The sequence below is a fragment of the Caloenas nicobarica genome, chromosome 5, assembly GCF_036013445.1.
Source record: "Caloenas nicobarica isolate bCalNic1 chromosome 5, bCalNic1.hap1, whole genome shotgun sequence".
Lineage (NCBI taxonomy): Eukaryota > Metazoa > Chordata > Aves > Columbiformes > Columbidae > Caloenas > Caloenas nicobarica.
Window position 1 is genome coordinate 25183874 of NC_088249.1, and position 23726 is coordinate 25207599.

Below are 23726 nucleotides of genomic sequence, written 5' to 3' on the forward strand. Positions count from 1 at the left end.
ACTAGGGTCACCTTAACCAGCATCGTCCTGCAAACAAAAACATCACAGTAGGTGACATGTCCTCCAGTGGCAATCTAAGACTTTGGCCCCTTCCTTTGCCACATGACCTGGTAGTCAGACTGGCCCATTCTATTATCTCATGCGCCAGCTGCCTGTGCTGTTAGGTCATCCACCCACAAGCTCTCTGTGCACCAGGGAAAACTGTAGCTCAGCTCCTGACAGGCTTTGATGCTGCCCCATCCCCAGCATCAACATTCTCTCCCCTTCACTTTCCTGGATTTTGTGTTGCTTAGAGGGTTGATGACAGGGGACCTTCCCTGGGGTCCTCCAGGAGGTGAAGGGGGAGCAATGGAATACCAAGCAGCTAAAAGATGGGAAATGCAAAGAAACCCAGTGAGAAGAAAAGTAGGACAGGCATTTTTTTTTTTCCTTCTTCATTCCCAAGTCTCTACTGGTTAGGACAGATGAGTGAGAGGGAATATACAATACATTTATATTGGAGGGACTCTCTATATATACTAAGCATTGTGCAAAATTAAAAAAAAAAGACAATACTTTCATCCCACCAAGATTAACAACTGGTCAAAATAGTCTTTCATAATGTCAGATACCAGCCATGGAACATGCGACAAAACCCAATAGTGGGCCTAGAAAGGTTAACAGTACCTTTTTGAGCCTGGCAACATGGAGCTGAGTCATCTAAAAATGGAAAAGCCAGGTATTCTGACACCTAAAATTATGTACTTCAGCAAGTTTGTGTGGGAAGACAAACAATCAGACCCACACCTTGAGATCTCCACATTATTACTGTATTTGTCAAAAAAATACTGAAAATGACTCTGACGTCAGTTTCATATGGATACCCAAACTAATTCTCAAGTCTTTATATGGAGATAAAATGTTGCAGCTTGTCCTAGCTACTCAGCTCAATTTGCATCTGCAATTTTCAAGTTATTCTGGGCACTGCTCATTGTGTAGCTTAGTCTCAACAATCATTCTTCTAGGTCTCAAGCTGTTAAAAGCCTGATGAGCACAGCTCTGATCTCTGTTCTGTGTTATTTGTTCCTCTAGTAACTCCAATAATAAATCATATTTATATAAAATATTCTTTTCCTCTAGGCTTAAAGCCTATACTTGCAGACGTTATACAAGCATAAATTCTGATCACCTTTGGACTGAAGTCAAAGATAAAGATTCATGGAGTTTATCATAGCTGCCTTCCAAAGGACAAAGTTGAAAGCTTTATAGCAGGTAGAGTGAGATTTCAGTTAATTTCTGTTCTGCAGAACTGAAGCAACAAATGTGAGTACTGGGATACATGCAAATACAAACAAGGCTAATGAAAGAGTAAGATCTATTTCCAACAGATTTTGTTAGGATCAAACTATCAACTTTCTATTTGCAGTGACATCTTAGTAACTTCAACTACCAAGCTAGAAATGCAGAGATCCCTTATGATATAATAAAATTCACAGAAGGATCAACTCAGAATTGATGGTGCAATTTAAATAAACCAAGGAGTAAGGCCCACTGGAGGGGTCTTCTAAAATATGATTTCGTAGAAGTACAAGAGATGTTGCGTTTCCAAGACTATTCAGTATCTGCATTAATAATAAAGATCCCAAAGCAATTCGTAACTTGATAAAAGTTCTCCTAAGTACATAAAAGTCAACTTTTTTTTAATATAACAACAGTATATCCAGGTGTGGTTATATTTTTATAACAATACTAAAAGGCTCCATACAGAACGTAGGGTTTCACTGTGTGGAATATTGCACTAGTACATGGAAGAACATAGTCCATGGCAAAAGCACTTAAAAAATATAGTTCTCTTGACTGAGGATGTTTGGATGAAAATACAGATCAACTTTTACTTTTAATGAAATGTCATGCTAGAAACTTTTTTTTTTTAAAAAACAAGTACCTTCTAAAAGTTAATAAATCAAAGGAAGAAAAGAAACACTGATTCACTCTTCTAGTTAGACAAATCTAAACAGGTAACAGTCATTCATCATCCAGATTTAAACCAACAGTTTTTAGCCAGGATAACAAACAGGAAAGCAATAATGGCTTTTTCTTCCTCTTATAAAACCAGTTAAAAGCATGACAACTAACAGTGCATTTCTAGAAAACCATGGAACTTGTGACTTACATTGCTTTGAATCTTGATAATACGTTTCCAGGCTTTGAGTGCCTTACACACCGTATAACAACTGCCTGAACAGGGTTTGTGGTAAAACACAGGTTTGCTATGAAACTGAGATGAAAAAAAAAAAAGAAGTCTCAAAGAGTAAAATTATATCCTCCAAAACACAGATCTCTGTATGTTACTCATACACCACTGCCACAGCATTTGATCCCATCATAAATATATGTAGTCTCAGAGAAATTCTTCTTTGGGCAGGGACTCATTTTAAAGATCTGGGTCATGCATAAAATGAGTATGTTTGTCCTGTTGTGCCACTGTAATTGCTACAAAAATCAGCAGCTGAACCCAAGTCTCAAAATTACAGCTGGGACCACAAGACCATTGCTTTCCTGATAAACAAAATATGCTCTAGAATTCTATTTGCAAATTTACTGGGTTTGGAAATTAATTTTGCCGATGGGAGGTGTTTAGTTCACCAATACCTACTTTCTGCAGAAAAAATATTTTCAGGTTTCCTTTGAATACGTACAGTGAAGCTATTGTAAGCATAAAGACATCCATTTAAGTAAAAAAAGCAGGAATTTGAAGAGGTGTACCTTTTATGTAAAGCCATATTTCAGCTTATAATGAATGAACAATCTGTGTCAAATCTACTCTGACAAGGGCTCTGAGGGGAGCATCATGGAAAAAAACCACATTCTCAGAGCTTTCCAGTTTGTCTGTGCATCAGGACTGAAGAAAAAGACAACAAGTAAATAGTATAGAGTCAGTGCATAGAATAAAAGCTCTAAAAAATCCCTGGCTGCCTTCTGAAGTGATACTTGAAGCTGACAGGGACCATCTGATGGAAACACTCCACAAGCCAGGCAGAGCATACGTGCTATGTTGCACACTCGCATAAAGCATCTCAACTTCATTCTTAGTTTTTCCCCTTTTTCAATAATTCCTTTTTCCACATTACTTGAATGAAAAATAGAAAAAGGTATTTTTTCCTTTGATCTGTACTGTGCACTGTGGGGAAGGGAAATAAGAAAATGTTTTAACCTTTTTCTACCCCTATACTATCTGCACTTAATTCTCATGAACCCCAAGCTGTTGCATCAAATTCAGTCTTGAAGCCATCAGCTATTTGAAATAGGAGACTGCCAACAGAGGAAGGAAATTGCATCCGTGGTCTTAGCCCTGTCCACAGCTGAAATTATTTCAGGGTAAGAGGATGGGACCTGGAGGGCAAATGTAACAATTACTAAAAATACTACCGCTTTATAAAGACAGGAGACTTTATGTAATATTGTGCTAATAGTGTACTACTCTCTTACACTGTTTCTGTAGTGGAATATTGGTTGAAGTATCTAGCTTTTAGAAAACTTCATACTTACAAAGTTATCACACACTGACGTTAATGTTACATTGAGCTGCTTGGATTTAGTAAAGCTAACTATTAATTAACAGGACAGTTTAACCATGACAGTTTCTTCTAACAAACATTAACTGTCAAGTACATTGCCACCAAAACTTGTCTAAAATACATTGCTGGCTGTAATATAACCTGAAACAATGTAGTCAGTCCATTCCCTAGTTCGGTTACCAGTACACACAGCATCACTTTTATAAACTCTGTTAATATGCTCCTCTGAAACGGTGGCTGGTGACAAGCAACCTACCTCTCTAGCTTTGCATAATGACTACAGTATCAGGCATTAAAACCAGCACAGTAAATACACTATGGCAGTGAATCACTCAAGCTCAAAATAAGAAACCTTAAAAATACTCAACGTTAGAAAAAAAAAAAAAAAAAAAAATCGACAAAATTAAAATGGCTTCCAAAGGCAATTTGAAACATGACTATGTACACGTACACAGGCATGTCGCAAGAAGAGCCAGAGGCCACGAATGCATTGCAAAGAGCAAGTTTTATTTTAGTTACCTCTCTACTGGGGGAATCTCTGAAGTCGCACCTGAGCTCCCAGGCAGAGGTGACACAAGCGGGGGACGCAGGCGCTGGTAAGTTCAGCCCTGCTGGAAAATCACTGGGCCCGCTGAGCTTGCCTGTATTTCAAGGCTTCAGGCAGCTACAGCCTCCTGCCCTTTCTCACAACAAAGAAAGAATCTCAGATGTAGTGATAAGTTGCCTTGAGTTTCTCACAGGCCTGTGTTATCTAACACAGAGGTTCTACTCATCAAGCACACAAGGTCAGTAAAACAATTAGTGTGATGTGTATGCTTTTTCTACAGACAGGTGCAAGTCACTTTGAGCGTATTTACATTTAACCAACCTCCTCACCAAATCTTGCGCTATATTCCCACACAGTGACATTAGTTGAAACATGCAAACCAGTAACATTTCCCCAACTACTTGGCATAAAAGTTTGTTCCTTGTGGTAAACTGCTGTGTTTAACACCTTCAATAAAGCATTCGAACTTTTGCTTGTCCTTCAAAATACAACCCACATTAAATCACCACACTCTTCTGAAGGGAATATGGTTGGAGACTACAAGAACTAAAAATGATTCTCAGCTGTGAAGAAGCAGAGGCAGGTAGGATACTGAAGTAGCAAATGGCATGAAGAATCAGAATAAAGTATTGAACTTGTTGAGAAGGGGGAAGCCTGAGGAGCTTTCCCACTGCATCTATTTGTGCTGAAAGAACATTCCACTTCTTCCCTTGCTAGACAATTTTTTTTAAGCCTGGAGGTTCCGCACTTCCGAAGTCTGTCACTACTCGAGTTCAGATGGAAAATCCAAAAATTTACACCCTCCCAAACTAGAACTTTACAGAAGTCTGCTCTATGTTCCAGAAAAATGGGGTATATATGGCATTTCATACACTAAAATAAGCTTACATGTCACTTCCATTCCAAAAATCTTTCTAGGACTTGTGGTCTGCAATTTGGCATACAAGATATGGGAGCTCTCTTCCGGCCAAGACGACAGGATTATAGCAGTGTTTCAGATTCAGTTAATAGGCATTAAAGTCTACAAGAACAATTTCAGATATAGAGCTTCTAAGGTACAGACACCTGCAATTATGATTCATGCTTTAAATGCAGAAAGACAAAAGGTAATACATCTGTGCTACAGAAAACTTCATAGGCATTGAGTAGTCTACAAAGCCACATTTATTTGCACATGTACAGAACAGAGCGACAGATGTTATTGTTTTCCATACAAAATTATATAAAAACAGTATTCACCTTCATAGATAACACCATACCACTTTAAGTTGTATTAAATACATTCAGAAAGCATTCTTGCACGCACACAACATCAGTATTAGGTAGTCCCAGGTAACTCCAACACTGCAATGTAACTATTCCTAGTGGTATGAAGGGATCAAATATTAGTCTGCAACTAAAATAAAGAGAATCCTGGTTGAGAAGCAAGCTGAAGTCTTCCCTCCACTGGCCATAAAAGCAAGGAACATCATTAAACAGATAACTGTCTCCAGAACGTTAGATGTAAATACCACCAAAGCACCTGCAGAAGGCAGATTAAGAGTGGTGTTCCAGACTGACTTGAGCTATCCTGGCCAGTGTTAACATTCCCATTTAATCACTGCTTGCTATGTATAGGAAAAAAGTTTTATAAAACTGGAAGATAGAATTGCGTTAAGAGCTTGTGATTACAGAAGAAAACAAAAGCTATAAATGCAAATCCATTACTTCCCCTTCCTACCCAGCACTGGAGAGATTACTCCCTTTACTGGGTCTTAAGATTCCTGTTCTTGCAAGGAATAGAGGGAAAAAGCAAATTTTTATGTTTCCTGCAATGCTGCCTCCCTACATATGATCTAAAAGGGGAATTTAATTGTCAACAGGACATCTCAAACAATTTATTTAAAATGCACATTTATTTCTACAAAAAAAAAAGTGTATCATACAGAAGAAGTGATCACAGCTACTTAAAGGTTTACCTATTAAAATATACAGAGGATCTTAACGAGTACAGGATATTTAAAAAAAGATGCAAAGGAGTGTTAATCTTTTATTTTTACATTTTCAGGAACTTCACATAATTTTGGTAAGTAACCTTTTACAAAATTATGTAAAAAGTACAATAATGCCTGGTAAACAGTCTGCATTTTTCCAAAAGATTTTTTACAGCATGCAATTCTTAAGGCAGCCTTCTCCTTCTCCTTACAAGGAATCCTTTCACTCAAATAATCTTCCGCTGCAAAGATTAGGCTAAGGAAGCTTGGTCTCTTCTGTTAACGCCTTTTGTCTTTCCTGTCTGATTTACGGTCTCTTTCACTCCGTGAAGTTCTCTTGCCTGACCGACTACTTTCTGATATAGATCTCTTTCTATCAGATCTTGAACTTTTATCCTTTGAGCTTTTGGTATCTCTATTCCCACCTTTTGAGGACTTGTGACTTCTATCTACTCCTGAAGCATCCCTTCGCTTCCTGTCCGTGCTCCTCCTGCGTTTTCTATCTCTGTTATGCCCTCTTCCTCGGCTTCGACTTCTGCTTTCACTAGTGCTAGAACTACTGCTGCTACTGCCCCTGCTAGTAGTTCCACTTGTAGTGCTGCTGCTGGTGGAACTACTCCGACTGCTACTGCTGCCAGTGCTGGAACTAGTTCCAGTAGTAGTACTGCTTGAAGTACTACTGCTACTACTGCTGCTGCTACTACGGCTATGACTCTTACCAGTTTTGTTCCCTGCCCTACCCCTGCTTCTACTCCTAGTCTTATTCTTAATTTCTACACTCAGTGTCTGACTCTGTTCTGTCTGTGCCTCAGTCACCTTTACAGATACCACAGCATCTTCATCCTTGTCTGCCTGGGGCTCTGTATCCTGAGTGGACTGAGACAACTGAGGTGACTGTGGCAGTGGCACAGAGTGCAGCTGAGGTACAGCCTCAGCCGCAGGATCTGGCTGAGCTTCACGTGCCTTCTCTTGTTTTTCTTCAGGTTCAGATTCAATTTCTAGTTTGACACCTTTATCCTTCTTGGGAGAAGGAACACTACACACTTTTTCTGGCTGAACATCACACTCTGCTTCTGGTTCCACTTCTTTGCCATTTTCATTTTCTAGAAGTTCTACACTATCAGCCTCATTCATTTCAGCCACATCCTGCTCATTATCCACTGGCTGAATGTTTTCACTTTCCTCTTTTGTGACTGTGACCTTTTCATGCTGACCACCCTGTTGCTTGTCATTCTCCCTCACCTCGGTAGTCTCTTCTACTTTAAGCTCCATTTCATGTTTCTGTTCATCCTCTTCCTGTTCTTTCTCTGCATCACTATGCCCTGAACCTATTTTTCCCTTTTCCTCCCCTACCTCCTCCATTTCTACATCATTGTGCTGATTACCTGTCTCCAACTCTTCCACCTGCTGAGCCGCCTTACCCTCTTCCTGCTCCTTGTTCTGTTCTTCCTTCTTTTCTTCTTTCTGCAACTCCTGCTGTTCTTTTTCCTTCATAGATTGTCTTCTGGGCCTGGCCTCCATTTTGTTAATCTGCTCTGCAAATTCATTTCTCCTGCTTTCAAAGATTGCTAAGGAATAAATGCATAAATATTAATTTCAGATAACCTACTGACACTGAAGTCTATTTTCCCCTTAACTATGAGCTAATAAGTTATCAAATTGTTTTAACTTATAAATACTGCATCCTTATTCATTCTGAAGTAGCAAGCCATTCATGCATAATGAAAAAGACTGCTAGTTACCTTAAGAAAACAAAGCAAAGGGGATAGTCAGCTCAGCTGAGTATCAGAACAGTAAAGCCCTAAATTTAGGCTAACAAAGAGTTTTTGACTTCATTAAAATCAATGCAACCAACAGTATAACAAAATAATACCTTAATTTCCTGGTATTTATATATTAACAAGGTTATACTTCCTAAGGTAAACAAAAGACAGAATCAGCAAAAAGCTGGTTAGGTATTAAGAAAGCTTAAATAATATAAGCTATTCAGACAGGTAAGCTAGCTTATCCCCCAACCCCACACAATGAAGAAACATTTTGTAAGAAAAAAACCCCAATACATTCTCAGTTTAATAAAAGAAGAACAGTAGGACTACCATCAACTGCAGTATTTTAATTTGTTTTCCAAAAAGAAAATTATAGTCATCCTGTGAAACAGAAATGAACACACATTAAGAAAAAAAAGTAAAAATTATCATCATCAAGTTCCAGTGCTGTGCTTAAGAAAATGCTTCTCAAATCCTTTGTAAAAATCTGCATTTCCTTGGGTCTTCAATCCATAGAATCTGCCTTTTAAAAAATTAAGTTGCTGCACTGGCATATATCTGGGTACTAAAGGTAATATTAAGGACTATGTTTTAAACACATACCTCTGAGATTATTCATACACCTCTCTTGACTTCTTGTAAGAGAAGCAAAGCACATCCAACATAAAAATAAGCCACTGAAAGAGTAATGTTCACTTATGATGAACAGCCGTGCAAGAAAATACAGTTTGCACTAACCATGAAATTAATGTATTTAAGCAGAGAGACTTAAAATTAATTAATATAGCAAACAAAGGGAAGCAAGAACAAGGGCCTTTGTATCAAAGACAACTTACCATTCATCTTTTTCTGTGAGTCTTCCATCAACTTTTGCGTAGCAGGACACATTCTGCCAGGTATGTAGAATAAGTGGGGTTTTGTCTTCGTTCTAATGTATTTAATTATTTTAGCATTATGTTCATTCCATTCTTCTTGCTGAGAAATGAAAGAAAATAACCCTAAGATACACTAAAAATAGTTTAAAAAAAGATTTAAGATCAAGAGCAAAACTAAAACTCACCAACTGCGCAAGCTCAACCTTTTGCTCCAGTAACCGCAGCTCTGTCTGTTTAGCACGTCTTTCTTCAAACAGTTCTCGCCTTTCATTTTCAACTTGCTTTCTTTCTTCCTCTGCCTGCACTTCAAGTTTTTGTTCAATTTCTTGTCGTCTCTTTTGCTAAGATAAATAAAGAAGCATCTTAAATATTTTTTCTAAATCAGGAAAGTGTTCTAGTTTGGTCCAATTAAAACTTTGAATTATTTACGCCATTGAAGGCATTCCTAAAAACACATTAAGAAATATCTCCTAAATTACAGGTAAAAGAAAAGTGTCATTGCTTGCCAGCACCTATTTTTTTGTGGGTCAACTATAAAATTACGGACCTTATGGACCTTAATTACAGATTGCTGTCTGCTTTTCTGTCATTCAACTTGGATTTGAATTTTCAGTGCAAGCTTCAACACTTTTTTCCCCCTAATGGCAGAAAAAATGAAATAGATTTCAGGTATTCCACTTGGAAGGAAAAAAAAAGCCAACTCCCCCAGAAACAAATGAAGGACTGCAGACTGGTGTTTGTAACCAACAAAACAAATTACATCGCGAATACTTTCTGCGTATTCATTGCTAATTAGATGTATTACTGTAATACAGGAATGGCCTGTTTGTATGTTCTAGACAGCCATATGCTCAGATTGTACAATAGTTTTCTAATAAAAAAATATAATTTAGTGCCTGGACAACAAAATAGCTACGTCATAAAACTCCTCAGGCCTCTACTTTGTTTGATTTGTACTTAAGGTTTTTTTGTATGAAGAGAACAATGACTATACAAATTCTCAGAAAAATGTTGCAAAGAGCAGTAACTCCTCAAAGTCTCTTTGTGCAAACACATACTACTAAAAATTAGACAAGGACTCTGTGTTTCTAGACCATCCTAATCTATAGTTTCTTGTTCTAAAGGCAACAGAGAACTTTGGTCCTTTCTCATGTGCTACATGACAAGTTAGATAAAACAGCCAGATATCCAAACACTGAATCTTAAAGTAATCAATACCAACACTGCAAGCCAGCTATGCTAACACTACACAGAAAAGGTTTTAAGTTTAAAGACTGCATCTGCTTCCACTGGACCACTGAAATTAGGACTTTTAAACACTGTTTTTAATCTAAAGGTTATTAGTATTAACTGAATAACCCATTTAGGGCAACGGTAAACAAGTACCATGCCCTCCACAGTTTAAAAGGCCACACTAGGAATAAAGTTACCACCATCCTACATACAAGTTTTTTGAAGTTACCACTAAGCTATGCAAAGCCTTCACTTCAGTACAATCACATAAGCATTTATTAAAAAACAAGAATTCTTGTTATCCATACTGGGAGGGGAAGCCATTTGTAGTCAAACAGAAAACATAATACAACCATTCATTTCTATATACTTGGTTATAATTTAAACATCTGGAACACAGCAGGGTGGGCACTGCTTCAGCAATACTGAATCACCATTACTTACAGAAGTAGCCCATGACCTATTAAATAGTAACCTGAATAAATCTCAAATAATATAAACACAAAGATAATCTATTTTGTGTTTTACATGTTTTTAAAATGTACTGCGATTAAAAACAAATGAACTCAACAAAACATTACCTTTTCACTTCTGCAATGCTAAGAAATAGTGTTGGAGAGTCATGAAATCATTAAGGTCCCTTTCCTGCCACACACCACAGTTCCACTAAAGCGAATGAAAACCTACAGGCACTCTTACCAATTTGTTGCACCTGCAATCTAGACCATGGGGAATCTTCATTCCTATTTGAAGCAGCATAACTATACAATTTTGCTTTATTATTTACAATCTAGAATCAGACAGAACTAAAAATAAGTACCTTCTCAGTAGAAACTGTGGACTCCTGCTTAAATTTTTGAAGAGTGCCCATCAACAGGCCAAATATACGTCGATTCCTGAATAAAAATAAAAAGAAGCTTGAGATTCAGTTCAAGTACTAAGATTTTCATTTGCATAAATGGTCAGAGAAACTTTCCACCTCAGAGACATTTATTTTTAAAAGCTCAGTATTACTCAAGGCCATTAGCAATAGAACACATATTGACTGTGCCAACAGTCAAGGATATAATTTACAGTGACATATCATATTTTGCTTAAGAGTAAGACACAGCTCTTACCCATAACACAGCACAGTTAGCACTGGGAAAATTGGAAGCTTGCATGTTTTACATCTGGAAATAATGACACTAATGAAATATTAAAAAAAATAAATCCAAGAGCAGAGAGTACTGAAGAAAAGCTTCAGTAAATACAGTGTGAGTTATCAGTACAGCAGTGAACTGGAAGGTCATTGGCCCTTGTGATAAACACAACTCCCCCGCCTCACTCAAGAGGATTAAGGAGAAACGGAGCTGCAGGGGAGTGAAAGCTTATCTGTCACGGTTTGCCTAACAGTATCTGCTCCAACGACACATGGCACTGTGGGATGAAACCAGAATTGCTCTCATCCAATTCAGTGTTGTTTTGAGAAAGCTTAGTAAATAAAATTCTTCAAGGAATTCCCTTCTTCTGAACAAGAACTAATGTCTTGAATTTCACTCTTTCTTTCTTTCCATTTAATCCCAAATGAAGTCTTCACAGAAGAGACAGATTCTTATTTGCCTTGACCTTTTCCCCAATAAAGAGTGAAAGGAAATGCTACTCTCTTCTCTCAGTACCACGCTACTACCGTGGCACAAACCTGACATGGAAAGGTAAAGGTACTTGTATATTAAACAGTAGAGATAGGAAGAAAAAGAATTGAGTCAAGGTGTATTTGTATATGAATGACATCCCAGAAGAAATGAAGCAAAAATCAAGAGTTCAATGGATGCTGTCCTTCTAAAGAGCCTCTTTCCACCATAAGTCACACAGAGATCAATACTAGTTCTCAACTCTCTACTGAAGTGCCAAACAGTAAAACAATTCTGAGGAAACAAACTTTCAGTGCCTGAAGCTCTAGAAGTCCACTAAAGATTTGAGAGTCTTTCTGTAAGGAAAGCAGTTAGAAACTGCTGATGGAAGTAACAGCAGTCTGTTAGTGGTAGTGTAACTGTAAAAGAAGCAAGGGAAGTGCCTTTTCTGTGCTAATTGATCTGTGGTCCCTGTCAAACAAGCTCTCTATAGCTCCTTATTCCAGTGATCATTCTTCTGTTTATTTGAGGTGTGCATTCTTATTGCATCAGGTGAACTGCAGACTGAAGTGGATGGAGTTCAAGAGGTTGGACACAGTTGCAAATTTGCTTTTCTAACACCTCTTCCCAATAGAACTGCATTTTTGCAAGAATGTTTATGAGCTACCCTAACACAAATAAAATATAGGAGAAAGGAGGTACACATAGGAAGAACCTAGAAAGAAGCAGGCAAAAGGAAGTTCAGACTGCATACACAATAATGAGTCTGAAAGGAATAAAAGAAACACATGATGGAACTACTACATTAAAAAAAAAGGAAAAACCCCAAAGTCTCCTTCAACCAACAAAATAAACGATGTACCAAGACAGTCGTAAAAGTCCAAAATGTTAAATAACCAATGAAGCTATATGTACTTCTGTCTTGATCAGTTACAACAGCACTAGCAAACCTTTTCCTGTAGGTGGCTTGAGAATTATAATAGAACCCACCAGTTACGTTAACTGTGTCTTGCTGTGAAGTATTTTTAAGACAATATTTTTAAAAATCAATTTTATACCATTACGGTGCCTCTTCAACATCATCTTCGATACATTACAGCATCTGTATAATACTTTTTAAATTTAAAGCTATTTCCTGTGCTAGCGCTCAGAAGCCCCACATTAGCACTTGAGAGATTTCTGCATACCTTTGTTTTCCTTTCTCATCCATATTTTGATCTTGTATAAGGTCTCGACGTGTTCGCTCTTTGGAGGTAGCAACAACAGAAGATGGCAATGCTGGCTACAACCAAGAAAAACAAATTACTTTGTTCATGTTCAGATAAGTATGTTTCTTCCCACACAACACCATTTATCATGTATTACCTTTTTAATATCATCATCCTCTGCATCGCTTTCTTGGCGTGATTCTCTTCTTGTCCGACGTTCTCCACCCAGCCTGAGGAAGAAAAAGCATTAGTGGTCACTAGAGAACATATGTATTTAGGACAGCATCTGGTCTAACACAAAAAAAAACAAGTCAGCATATCTAGTCAGAAGAACCAACACTTCCAGTGAAAAATCTTCCCACTGTTCCAATGACCAGTATGTAGCATTTTACAGACAGAATCTACTGTTGGTAAAAATCAGTGAGAGAAAACAGTTTAGATTTTAATACAATTTGTACAGTAAAGTAAAACAGAAGAACCCATATTCATATCATATTTGACTTTTTACAATACCTTTGGAGTTTATTTATTGTTTTTAATGTTTGCACTTTTGTTTTTTTCCAGAATTTCTAAAATGGCTACTGGTATAAGGGGATCATGCGACAGATTTAAATGCATCAGGATATTAAGTTTGGTATGAGTTTCAAATGAGAAGTGCTATTTAAGTTACCTAGCCAAATACCTAGAAACAGGTGAGAAGGGGCAGAGCACTTAGGACCTGAGAACTTGGATGAACTGAGGCCTTAACAACGAACAACCAGGCAGTGGGTTGAATAAATTATTTTCGGCTTTCACTCTCGGCTTTGTGGCACAGCACTTCACTACTGGTAAAGCCACTTCACAGTATTCATTTTGTATTAACTCAAAAATTCAAAAGCAAGCCTTGCTTTAGTCAGGAACTACCGTTGCATGAGTGCCCACAGAATTAAGCTCAGTATAATTAGTCACATCTGAGGGATCTGCAACCATGTATGAAAACTCAAAATCTGAGCCAATTGTCATACTGTATGCATTCAGTTTATCGAGATCTCAGTCATTATTCAATTTGTGTCTACTGTAAAACAAACCTAGGCACTAAGCAGAATATGATATGGCAGACCGTATATCAAACAGAACAGAAAATTCTACGAATCTTTGTATTACTACATTTTTATATTATTGCTGTAATTGTTATATTGCTGTAACATATCAAAAAATTTCACTGTAGTCAATTGCTATCATCCAAATGTATTTCCAACAAGTCTCAAATATGTAATCTCTCAAGAAGACAGTGAAAGTCATCAGTTATTAACAGTCCTTTATTTTAACAGTATTTTAAGTTTCCTGTTAAAAATTCTCATTCTGATAAAGCAAGTTATCTGCGTCAGTTTTTGCACCCACCTACTGGTTGCCCCTTCAAGATCCCTCTGTTTGGCTGGGGGTCCTCCTCCACTATCCGAGAATCCATGCCTAAAAAGAAAACACTTGTAATCTCTGAATAAGTGAGGCTAATCCCAGGTCCACCTTAAAGCTGCACAATCAAACTGTATTTCGGCTTTGTGGTCATGATGTAACAATAAGTTTTACTCAGCTCTAATATCATTTACTGTTATTTCTGCAATTAAGTGTTTAAACATACTGCTTGTGGACCAATTAATTTAAACTTGAATTTCTGCACTTACTCAACTGAATAGCTGCACTTGAATAAGGAGCTTCATTATGTTGAAGTGCTCACATTTGCAATAACTAAGACTTAACCAGCAGTTTAATATTGAAATTCGATTTAAAAAATCCACTACTTACTCCATTAATAAAGGACTACTAAACAAAAATAGTTCTTTTCATTCTACTTGAGGCAGGGGAGAAGTAGAAAAAAAAGGGGGGGTAGGGAAAAGAAAGGAAAACCCATAACAAAACACTAGTGGCTTTACCTACATGGGTTTTAAAATTCCCAATGAGTTCAACTCTTTCTATTTTCCCTAGAAAAGTTACCAGTTTCTTAATTACAGAGATTGATTTTGAACAAATTCAAAGAGACAAGGCTGAAAAGGTTAGGGGAAATCACCGGTTTAAACCTGGTACAATTCAGAACTAGAAGACACTTTATATATCAGGCAATGATATAAACTCCCAAATGCTCTGTGGGCCAGCTTTGGTATCTGCTTACTGAAACAGCAGTACAATGAGTAGCAGGGTCAGAAAAGAAACACCAAGCCCCCAGTTTATGGACAGCAAACCAGTGCCAGGGTCAAGGCTGGAACAGACCCCACCGCCCGCTCCTTACCTCAGCAATAAGCTCCCACGGCCTCTACCTCCACCAGGGCCTGTGAGGGCTAGCAGTCTGTTTTGAGGGGGCCTGCAAGAGACAACGGCCGCTGTTAGCGGGGCCCGGGCCGCAGCACGAACCCAGGCGCTGCTGCTCGCCCCGCCAGAGCTGACCGCCGCCACAACGGGCAGACGCCGCCAGCAAACCGGCGGGATGGCGGCCCCACGGCCCCCACCACGCTGCACCAGAGGAGCGGGAACGGCCCACAGAGAGGCGCGGGGACGGCCGCCTGTGGGCAGCTCCTCGCCGCCCGCCCCTCGGGCCCCTCACGCAACCCCCCCCAACACCAGCGCCCCCGACCGCTCCCCGCTCCTCACAGCCCCTTTTCCCCCGCCGAGCCGTTCCCGTTCCCGCCGCCGGCGCCTCCGCCTCACCTCACGTCATTGGGGTCCCGGCCCGTGAGCTTGCGGATGTTCTCGTCCACGTGCTTGAGGCTCTCCTTGGCCTTCTCCAGCTGCTCCTGCAGCGCGCGCACCGCCACCGCCATCCCGCTGCCGCGCGGCCTAGCCGGGGCCTGCCGCAAGGCACCGCTGGGTAACGGGGAGGAGAGGCCCCGCCCACGCGCGGCGCGGCCCTCCTGGCGGCACGGCACTCCGGCAGCCGCAGGCCGGAACGCTGCAGCCAATAGCCCCTCGGCGGTCTCCTCCGGCCGCCAATAATCAGGCACGAGAGGAAAGGGCACGCCCCGCGGGAAAGGCTCCCAGTAGGCGCCCGCCAATCACAGGGCCCAGGGGCAGACTGGCATCCCGACCGACCAACTAGCGGAAGCCTCTGCTGCCAGAGCTGCGAATCACCAAAGGGGCCGCCGGAGTGACATCACTCAGAGCTAACGAGAACGCACTACGTCATTTTCCCGCAGCCCAATCGGAAAGCCACCCCGAGGACGTTTATCCCCACCCACCCGGGACTCATCCTGCTTCCTCACTGTCAATGGCGCCGAAAGGCCCGCACGTAGGCGGCTCGGGCGGGGCCAATCACAGCTCCATTACAGAGGCCGCCGCGCCAGGGGAGCCAGTCAGCTGGGGCGTTACTGACGGCCGGCGCGCGGGCCGGCGAGCTGGCAGTGGGGGCGCTGCCGGGTCCTGCCGCTCGTCACGCGCAGCTGCGCGCGCTGGGCCTCGCCAGGCGGCTCTGCAGTAACGGCTGTAAAGCGGCGCTACCGGGCGTTATCCGTGGCACCGCGGGTGGCCACGTCTTTGACTGCGCCCTCCCGCGGCGCGCGGCCGGCGTGGAGGGTGGGGCGAGTCCGGCGGCAGGCAATGAGCGAGTGGCGTTCTGAGGGCAATACCGCCCCCCCGCCCCATTTCGGCAGCGAGGAGCGCGGGCGCAGCTCCGCGGGGAACGGCCGCGTTTGCGCCCAGCGCTGGGCCCCCTGACGGCGCTCCCTTGTGCGGCCCCGGTTCGCGCCACCGCCCGAGGCAGCGGGCTCTGAACGCGATAGCGCCAAACGCCTTTCCCCGCCCCAGGAGAGGCTCTGGCGGGCGGCAGCGAGCCGCCGCATCCCCTCCCCAGGCGGCGGCGAGCGGGCCGGGGCACCCGCCGCTGACAGGCCCGGGCCGGAAGGGGCGGGGCGGCGGCAGCTGGCCGTTGCCGCGGCGCCGGGAAGCCCCGCTGCGGAGCGGAGATGGCGGACGAGGCGCTGTTCCTGCTGCTGCACAACGAGATGGTGGCGGGGCTGTACCGCGCCGCCGAGCAGGGCGAAGGGGTGAGTGGGGTGGGGGCCGCCCCTGGGAGACGCCCGGCAGCGCCGGGGTAACGCGGTGGCGGCGCCTTGTGTCTTGCAGGAGAACGGGCGCTGCACCACCAAGCTGGAGAGCATGGGCTTCCGCGTCGGGCAGGGGCTGATCGAGAGGTGAGTCCCTCGCCGCTGCCTCGGCCCCCGGCGGCGCTCCTCTGCCAGCTCCCGCGGCCGGCGGGCCTTGCTCGTCTTCGGAGGTTTTACCTTGCGTCCGCCCGGCGAGGGCCCGGGCCCCTCGGCCCCGGCCTGCTGGGGCCGGGAGCGCAGCCCGCCCGGCAGAATGCGGCCCCGGGGGGTAGGGGGCGGGGGTTGTGGTGCGGTTGTGTTTGCTCCTCATTAGGCGTCCTGGCATCCTTCCTTTTGTCATCTCATTCTTGCGGGGACCTGTGTTCGAATACACAAGACGATTTTGGACTCTGTATTTTCCTAGTGCTTTCCGTCTTGAAAACTGAGTCAGAGTATACGGTTACTTTTAATACATATGATCTTTCCAAATTCGGCTTTTTGTAGACGTACTTCTGTGTATTTCCTGCTTCTGGTGCATTTCATCGCTTTCTTCTCTTTCTAATTTCTTTCTTAAGCATATTTTTATGATTGGCTATTCCTGGATTTCGTTTTTCCTATGCACTCTCAGTCCCTGGAACTTTGCCTCCTTGATTCCCCAGGCCCTTTGGGGCTGCACGATGACTTGCTGCTTATCCAACTTCAGCGCCCGGGTTCTGGGGTCGTGCGGGGACTCTTGAGCTTCTGTAGACGATGCTTTCATTGAAAAAGTGGTGCTTTAGTGCCAGATAAGGACTCTTAAGGAGGATAAAGGGAGAGAGTTCTGAAATGAAAAAGAGGGCCCTTTTTTGGGAAACAGGGACAAGTTTTACATGTTTGTTCCCATGTATTAGCGCTTTTTTGCATATTTGAAGGACTCCTTCCAAGCAGTAGTGGAGGCTTGAGCTTTTTGTTTATCTTCTATTTAGACATTTAGTTGAAGATAAAACCGATGGAGTGCTTTGCATCTTTCTGTTCTTCAGCTGTCTTTAATAATCTTACAATTAAACCCATTTATTCAGCTGTAGGGTTGTAGGTATTAAGGTAACGCTGTTGTGCTTAAGTTATAACACTTGATGAATGCTGAGTGATGCTAGACTGATACTGTACAATGGCTGGAAAACTAATTTTTGTAACAAGCTACAGAAAAGTAATGTCACATAGTACCATATTTTGTACTGTTTTTCTGTTTAATTGATCAAGTTGTCGTGTGCACCTTAATTATTGATGTATTTCTCACTTATCTCTTAGGTTTACAAAAGATACTGCCAGGTTCAAGGATGAATTAGATATTATGAAGTTCATTTGCAAAGATTTTTGGACAACTGTATTCAAAAAACAAATAGATAACCTAAGGACTAATCATCAGGTACTAATGCTGTATAATAAGATTTAACTTACAAAATGGATAATGCTGTTTTGAGTTACTACTACATTTTTTTATTCGTCTTGGTCTAGTATTAATTACCTGATCAGAAACCCAAAATACTATTTATTTATGTGTTTGGTTTAAAAGCAGGTTTTTAAGGTTCATGTTACCATGTAGTTTCAGAATACAATTTAATAATTGCTTGTGATGTCTTTATTGCCACCCTCTTTGAAAAAAAATGAGTGATTGAATTTCAGATGTGCAGTTGCAAAGTTGCAAACTGACAGAACAGTAACAGTTACAGTTGAATAACACTTAAACAGGAACTTTTTAATATATCTCCCAACAAATTTTACTGGAAAACTAGTGTGAGAAAGTGCTATTGCTGTCTTAACATCTATTTAAATAGAATGGGTGCCTTGAAGTAATTTTTTTTGAAGAATATTAACAGTTAGTTTCACTCTACTGAACATACATGAGTCTAGAACACTTGAAAAACTTCCCAAAATGTGCATGTTGGTGACATAGCATTGTATTTATGTCTTCTGCTATATCAACAGACACCGTTCCTAAAGAAAGATCAAAATAATTTAAGAAGCTATTTTATTAGAGTAAAAAAAAAAAATTCTTCCTTTGGGTAACTTGGTTTTCTTATGGCCATTTTCTGGTTGTATCAGAGTAAGGACAAGATAATTTGTACAAGGATTGTGCCACATAAAATAAATTTTATTTTTCAGTGAGCTGTTTATCAAGCAGTGGTCTTAATGAATAATAATTACCTTAGAAATCTTTGAATTCAAAGAAAGCTGCGGTGTTGAGCTTGGGTCTCAGTTTTATATGCAACCTAAATGTCATTTCGAGGATTATGAAGTTTCAAAGTAGCACAGTCATTATCACATAAATTAAAATTACTCTGTTCATACTTAATTTATTAAAATGCATATTGTGGCACAAAATTGTAATGTAGAAAACACTAGACTTTTACTTTGATCATCTGCTGGGTGTTGTTGTGTTTATCTCTATTAAAGAAGACAATTCTCACTGAACTGGAGAATAAGAATACCAAATTACGATTTGAATGTAAAAATCAGCATATAGTTGATGTATTAGAAAAGACTATTTAACATGGAGCTGTTGTTTCAGAGCACTGGAAGGGCTCTTCCAAGAGGAATGCAAATAAACCTTTTTTAGGATTATCATCTAGGTGTTTTGTTGTAAATTCACAAGTATCCTTTCTTTTGTGTTTATATTTCATATAAGTAAACAACAATACAGTTTAAAGTTAAATTGCATATGCCTTAATATAAATTTTCCTATTTCAACCTGAGAACATTTATATTTTATCTACAAATCAAATCCCTTCACATATAATGTTGATTAGATGTTACTGGCTACTCTACTGAAACTTTTTTTTTTTTACAGGGTATTTATGTTCTTCAAGACAATAAATTTCGCCTCTTGACACAAATATCTGCAGGAAAGCAGTATTTAGAACATGCACCAAAGGTACACTTCAGCTTTACCCTTGGGACCTACCAGTTTAATTTGAATTATCTTGGTCTATTAATAATAACTTTAAATTTTGTAATTGAATGGATACAGACTCTCTAAAAGGGCAGCTAATATTTAGTCTCGAAAAACTGTTTTTTTAGAAATGCATCTTGTTTCAGATTCATGGATTTATGATTTATGGTTCAAGAAAAACTGTTGTGAAACTTGCTGCTGTCATGTTTGAGTTACTTGATGGTAGTAGCTGGTCTGTCACTGTCCGCCGCTGTCACACAAATTTGTTCTTTCTCTTTGGAATGCACGTGCTCTCAGGAGCTTTTTTAAATTTTCCAAAACATATTTGGAAGATGCTGTTTGTTACCTAGAACAAGCTTCTGAGATGATATGAACATTCAGAAAGATGTTCCACCAACTAAAAATAGTTTTGAGTGTAGTTATAGTTCAGGTAAGTAAAATCAGTAAAAAGTAAAAGCACTTTGGTTCAGGTGGATGTAAGAAATGGGGCATTCAGTTTCATGTTATGGTTTCTTAATTCTTGATCTTATTAGTCATCACAGTTACAGACTACCATCCTTGGGATTTTTTTTGGTGTTTGGCGAGATGTGTTTTCAGTTTTACAGCATACATCCTGAATATTTGCAGGCATCTTCTGCCCTCATATTTTAAGATGTGGCCTGTGTAAGGATGCTATATCTTAGACCATTTCTCCTTCGTTGACTTTAATACTGCTTGGTAATTTCAGCCAAGTCTTGGGAGTAGTTGTTTTAAGGGTACTAAGTTCCTACAGGTTTAATGAATAAGTAGGAACATGTGACTCAAGACACAGCCTCTAAAAAGAGAAATCTGTATTGTGAGCTTTGCTGTACCAAATATCAGAGCTTTCATCTATTAGAGACGTGACAAAGTCTCTCAAGCACAGTAACAAAACCTCCACAGTTTTATATTGTCCAAATGTTAAATCTTGCTCTTTAGTACTTAGTTTCAATCTCTAGAAACAAGCTTCACCCTTCACACTTACTTAAAGTGCAACTTTATATTTAGTATTTAGCATTTACCTGTGGACTAATCAGAGGAGGCCTGTCGAATTTGGGAATAAAGAGTATTGTAACAGCTGAAGTTTCATCAATGCCTGCATGTAAGTAGTTCCAGAGTATTCAATTATTAGCTCACTTGGTAACTTTCCTTACTGAGTTCATCACTGTGTGTTTATCAAGGTGGGTTTTGTTTGAAGCTGCTGAGCCATAGGACTCAGTATGAACTTCAGGATAAAGCTTGTCACTAAATGCTTTAGCGTTCAGAAAATACTGTCAGAGGGTCAACCTCCATGATATGGAGTGGAAAGCAAAACTAAACAGTTGTATTTACATTTGGAAGCATCAAGTGGATAAGGATGTATGTCCAGAAGGCTATTTGAACAAGTGAGGATAAAAACAACTAGATATGTGCTCTTTTTCTGCAAAAGTCATTAAGAAAGTCAGTAAGTGAAGTCCAAACTGCTTAAAGGAGACTTAAACATTTCCACAGACTTTGCACAAATTTTAAATTTAGCTGACAAAACTGTTGCGATGGATCAACTTAAAAAAAAAAAAAAAGGCAAAAAAGGCTGTGTAGTTGGAGTTAAATAATGGCTAGATTGTTCACAATTAAACGGTAAGATTGAAATGTCCCTTACTACTTCTTTTAACAAAATGATTACAAGAAAATAATTACTTGGGAAAATAACTAATGGTGATACTTTGATCTGACTTTGCTTTTTCTTTGCAGGTAAATTTCAGGTGATGATACAGAAGATGTAGGGCACATTCAAATCTTGGTATCTACCTTAAAAATCCTTTGTGTGTGGATTCAGTATCTTTGTTTTTCTTTGTATATAGCTTGTAAATTATAGCAGTGTGCAGCACAATTCCAAAATGTATAATAAATTTTCATCATAATAACACTATCCTTGTATCTTGGTATGAAATTTATTCAATACCAAGATATTAATATTCACTTGGTAAAAACTGCCTATTCAGAAGTTTTCAACAAAAGATTTAAATTACCAAAACAGCACGTGTGGAAGACCAGAGGTGTGTTTTGAGAACAGAGCCTGAGCAAGACTAAATTGAAATAAGAAACTTAAGTGTTTCCTGTCACCTAACTTGAATGCCAAAATGCCACCTTATTCACTCTGAACTGAGGCAGCGTTTGCTTTTGTATTCTGAGGAAGCCGTTATCAAATGAACCAAGTGTCCTCATTAAAGTTGTTAAATGGGAGGTTTAGTTCCTTCGTAGGAATGATACGGTGCAGTAGAAAAAATAACTTATTTCTACATAGTTAAACAGTATCTCCTACCTCCCTAAAATTAGAGGCTGTTTTTTTTTGTGTCGGAATAATTTTACAGCTAAGGTCATCTACTACTGGCCAAAGAAATTTGTTTTAGCTTGTTGTGCATGAATTCAGTATTAATGTAATTGTTTTTAATTGCTGGCTACAACTCACTTCTGTAATGAGTGTGTGCAGGAAGATGATTAGGCCTGCAACAAGTTATAGACATCATCAAGACTCTTGAGGACATTGGGGTTTGCTAGATACTACTTGTTACAAGATTTGCGTAACAATACCTATCTTGCTGTAGGTAAGCATGAAAACATCTTGGTAAAACTTTTAATGAATTTTGCTATAAGACTCTTCTTTTGGGAGGTTCAGGCCTTACATTTTTGAATGAATCACAGTAGAATCACTGTTATTCAGCAGTGTGAGAATGTTGTGTGATAGGGACTCATTTTCTACTTTGAGACCGGTAAATAACAGACTAACTAGAAAAGCTAACACATTAAAATGGCACCTTTGAGTGTTGTAACTACCTTCTGTGTTGGGAGAAGTGTATGTTGTCCAGTTGCATGGTGGGCAAGAACAGTGGAAGCTGTTCTTCCCTGAGCTTTGAGGAAGATCTGAAATTTGCAATGGATCACGCCTTTTCTAGGTAGCTGTCAGAAGCTGGAAAGCTATAGATTGTACATGGGATAACCAGGGGTTTGTTATACTTGAGCTTAAGATGTGACCAGATTATTGTCTTTTCAGGTACTGTGAATGCTAGTTCAGGTTAGTTGCAGCTGAATAACTCGACAGTTCTAGGAAACATCTAGAGCAGAACTCAAAACTAGCAGCATGCTGTCCCACTGTTTGTAGAACTAGCAAGTAGCAAATATGAAACTACAGTAGGATGGTGCTCAGTGGGGATCAGCCATTCAACTAATTGAAAGTGCTGGGCTCTTATACAGGTAGTTTATAGGAAGGCTGTGGTTGTTGTCCACCTTTGTAACTCAGATTTGTTTGAAACGGTAGTGTTAAAGAGTTAACTAATGAGTACTCTTGCTGAGTGCATTTCATGGGTTCTTCAGTTGCCAACTCATCCTGTTTTTAACATGCTGAAAATATTACTAAAGAAACTAGGAATAACTTGCACTGTATGTCTAATAAATGGACATTTCAATGTTAAATTTTAGGCATCTGCAGTGTGGCAGACAGCATCAGCAATAGAGAATTGTTTTGTTACTTGCATCTCCAGAATTAAAACTCTAGTAGTTATGGTAATTCACTTTGAGTTTTCACTTGATAGTTAAGACTACTCTTTCAGATGCAAAAGTGCCAAGCATTCCAAGACATATTAAAGGTTTATCAATAATGGGTTGTGCTTAGTGATACTTTTTTAATAGTGAGGGACTTAAAATTCTACAATATAGAGAAAGCAGATGTCAGTTAATGGTATCGATTTGCTGCTATTGGCAGAATTCATAGTTCCTTTAATGCAGATTTTTAAGTTTTGAAGATAATTAAAACCAGAGTGAATCATACACGTACCAGATGTTGATATTCTTGGCAAAGCACTCCACAGTAAATATGTGAATAGGCAAGCTAATGTATTTGTCAAGATACCATACAGATAATATATTTGTTCATTCTATTTAATTAATGCTTCTATTAAAAGCATTGAATATAGCTGTGTAA

General features: G+C 40.0%; 2 protein-coding genes across 2 annotated transcripts; one reads left to right on the forward strand and one right to left on the reverse strand.

The window, feature by feature from the left end:
* Nucleotides 1-5267: 5267 nt before the first annotated feature.
* PNN (pinin, desmosome associated protein) lies at nucleotides 5268-15687 on the reverse strand. Its single transcript, XM_065635449.1, has 9 exons — nucleotides 15452-15687; nucleotides 15036-15107; nucleotides 14153-14221; nucleotides 12930-13002; nucleotides 12752-12846; nucleotides 10772-10847; nucleotides 8904-9059; nucleotides 8680-8818; nucleotides 5268-7645 (listed from the first exon to the last, which is right to left on the reverse strand). The coding sequence occupies exons 1-9, from the start codon at nucleotides 15562-15564 to the stop codon at nucleotides 6357-6359; spliced, it is 2082 nt and encodes a 693-aa protein (XP_065491521.1). The 5' UTR covers nucleotides 15565-15687; the 3' UTR covers nucleotides 5268-6356.
* Nucleotides 15688-16108: 421 nt separating this feature from the next.
* Nucleotides 16109-23726, forward strand: TRAPPC6B (trafficking protein particle complex subunit 6B). Its single transcript, XM_065635977.1, has 6 exons — nucleotides 16109-16782; nucleotides 16862-16929; nucleotides 18109-18226; nucleotides 19649-19732; nucleotides 20777-20870; nucleotides 21500-23726. Exons 1-6 carry the CDS (start codon nucleotides 16702-16704, stop codon nucleotides 21529-21531), a joined length of 477 nt encoding a protein of 158 aa, XP_065492049.1. The 5' UTR covers nucleotides 16109-16701; the 3' UTR covers nucleotides 21532-23726.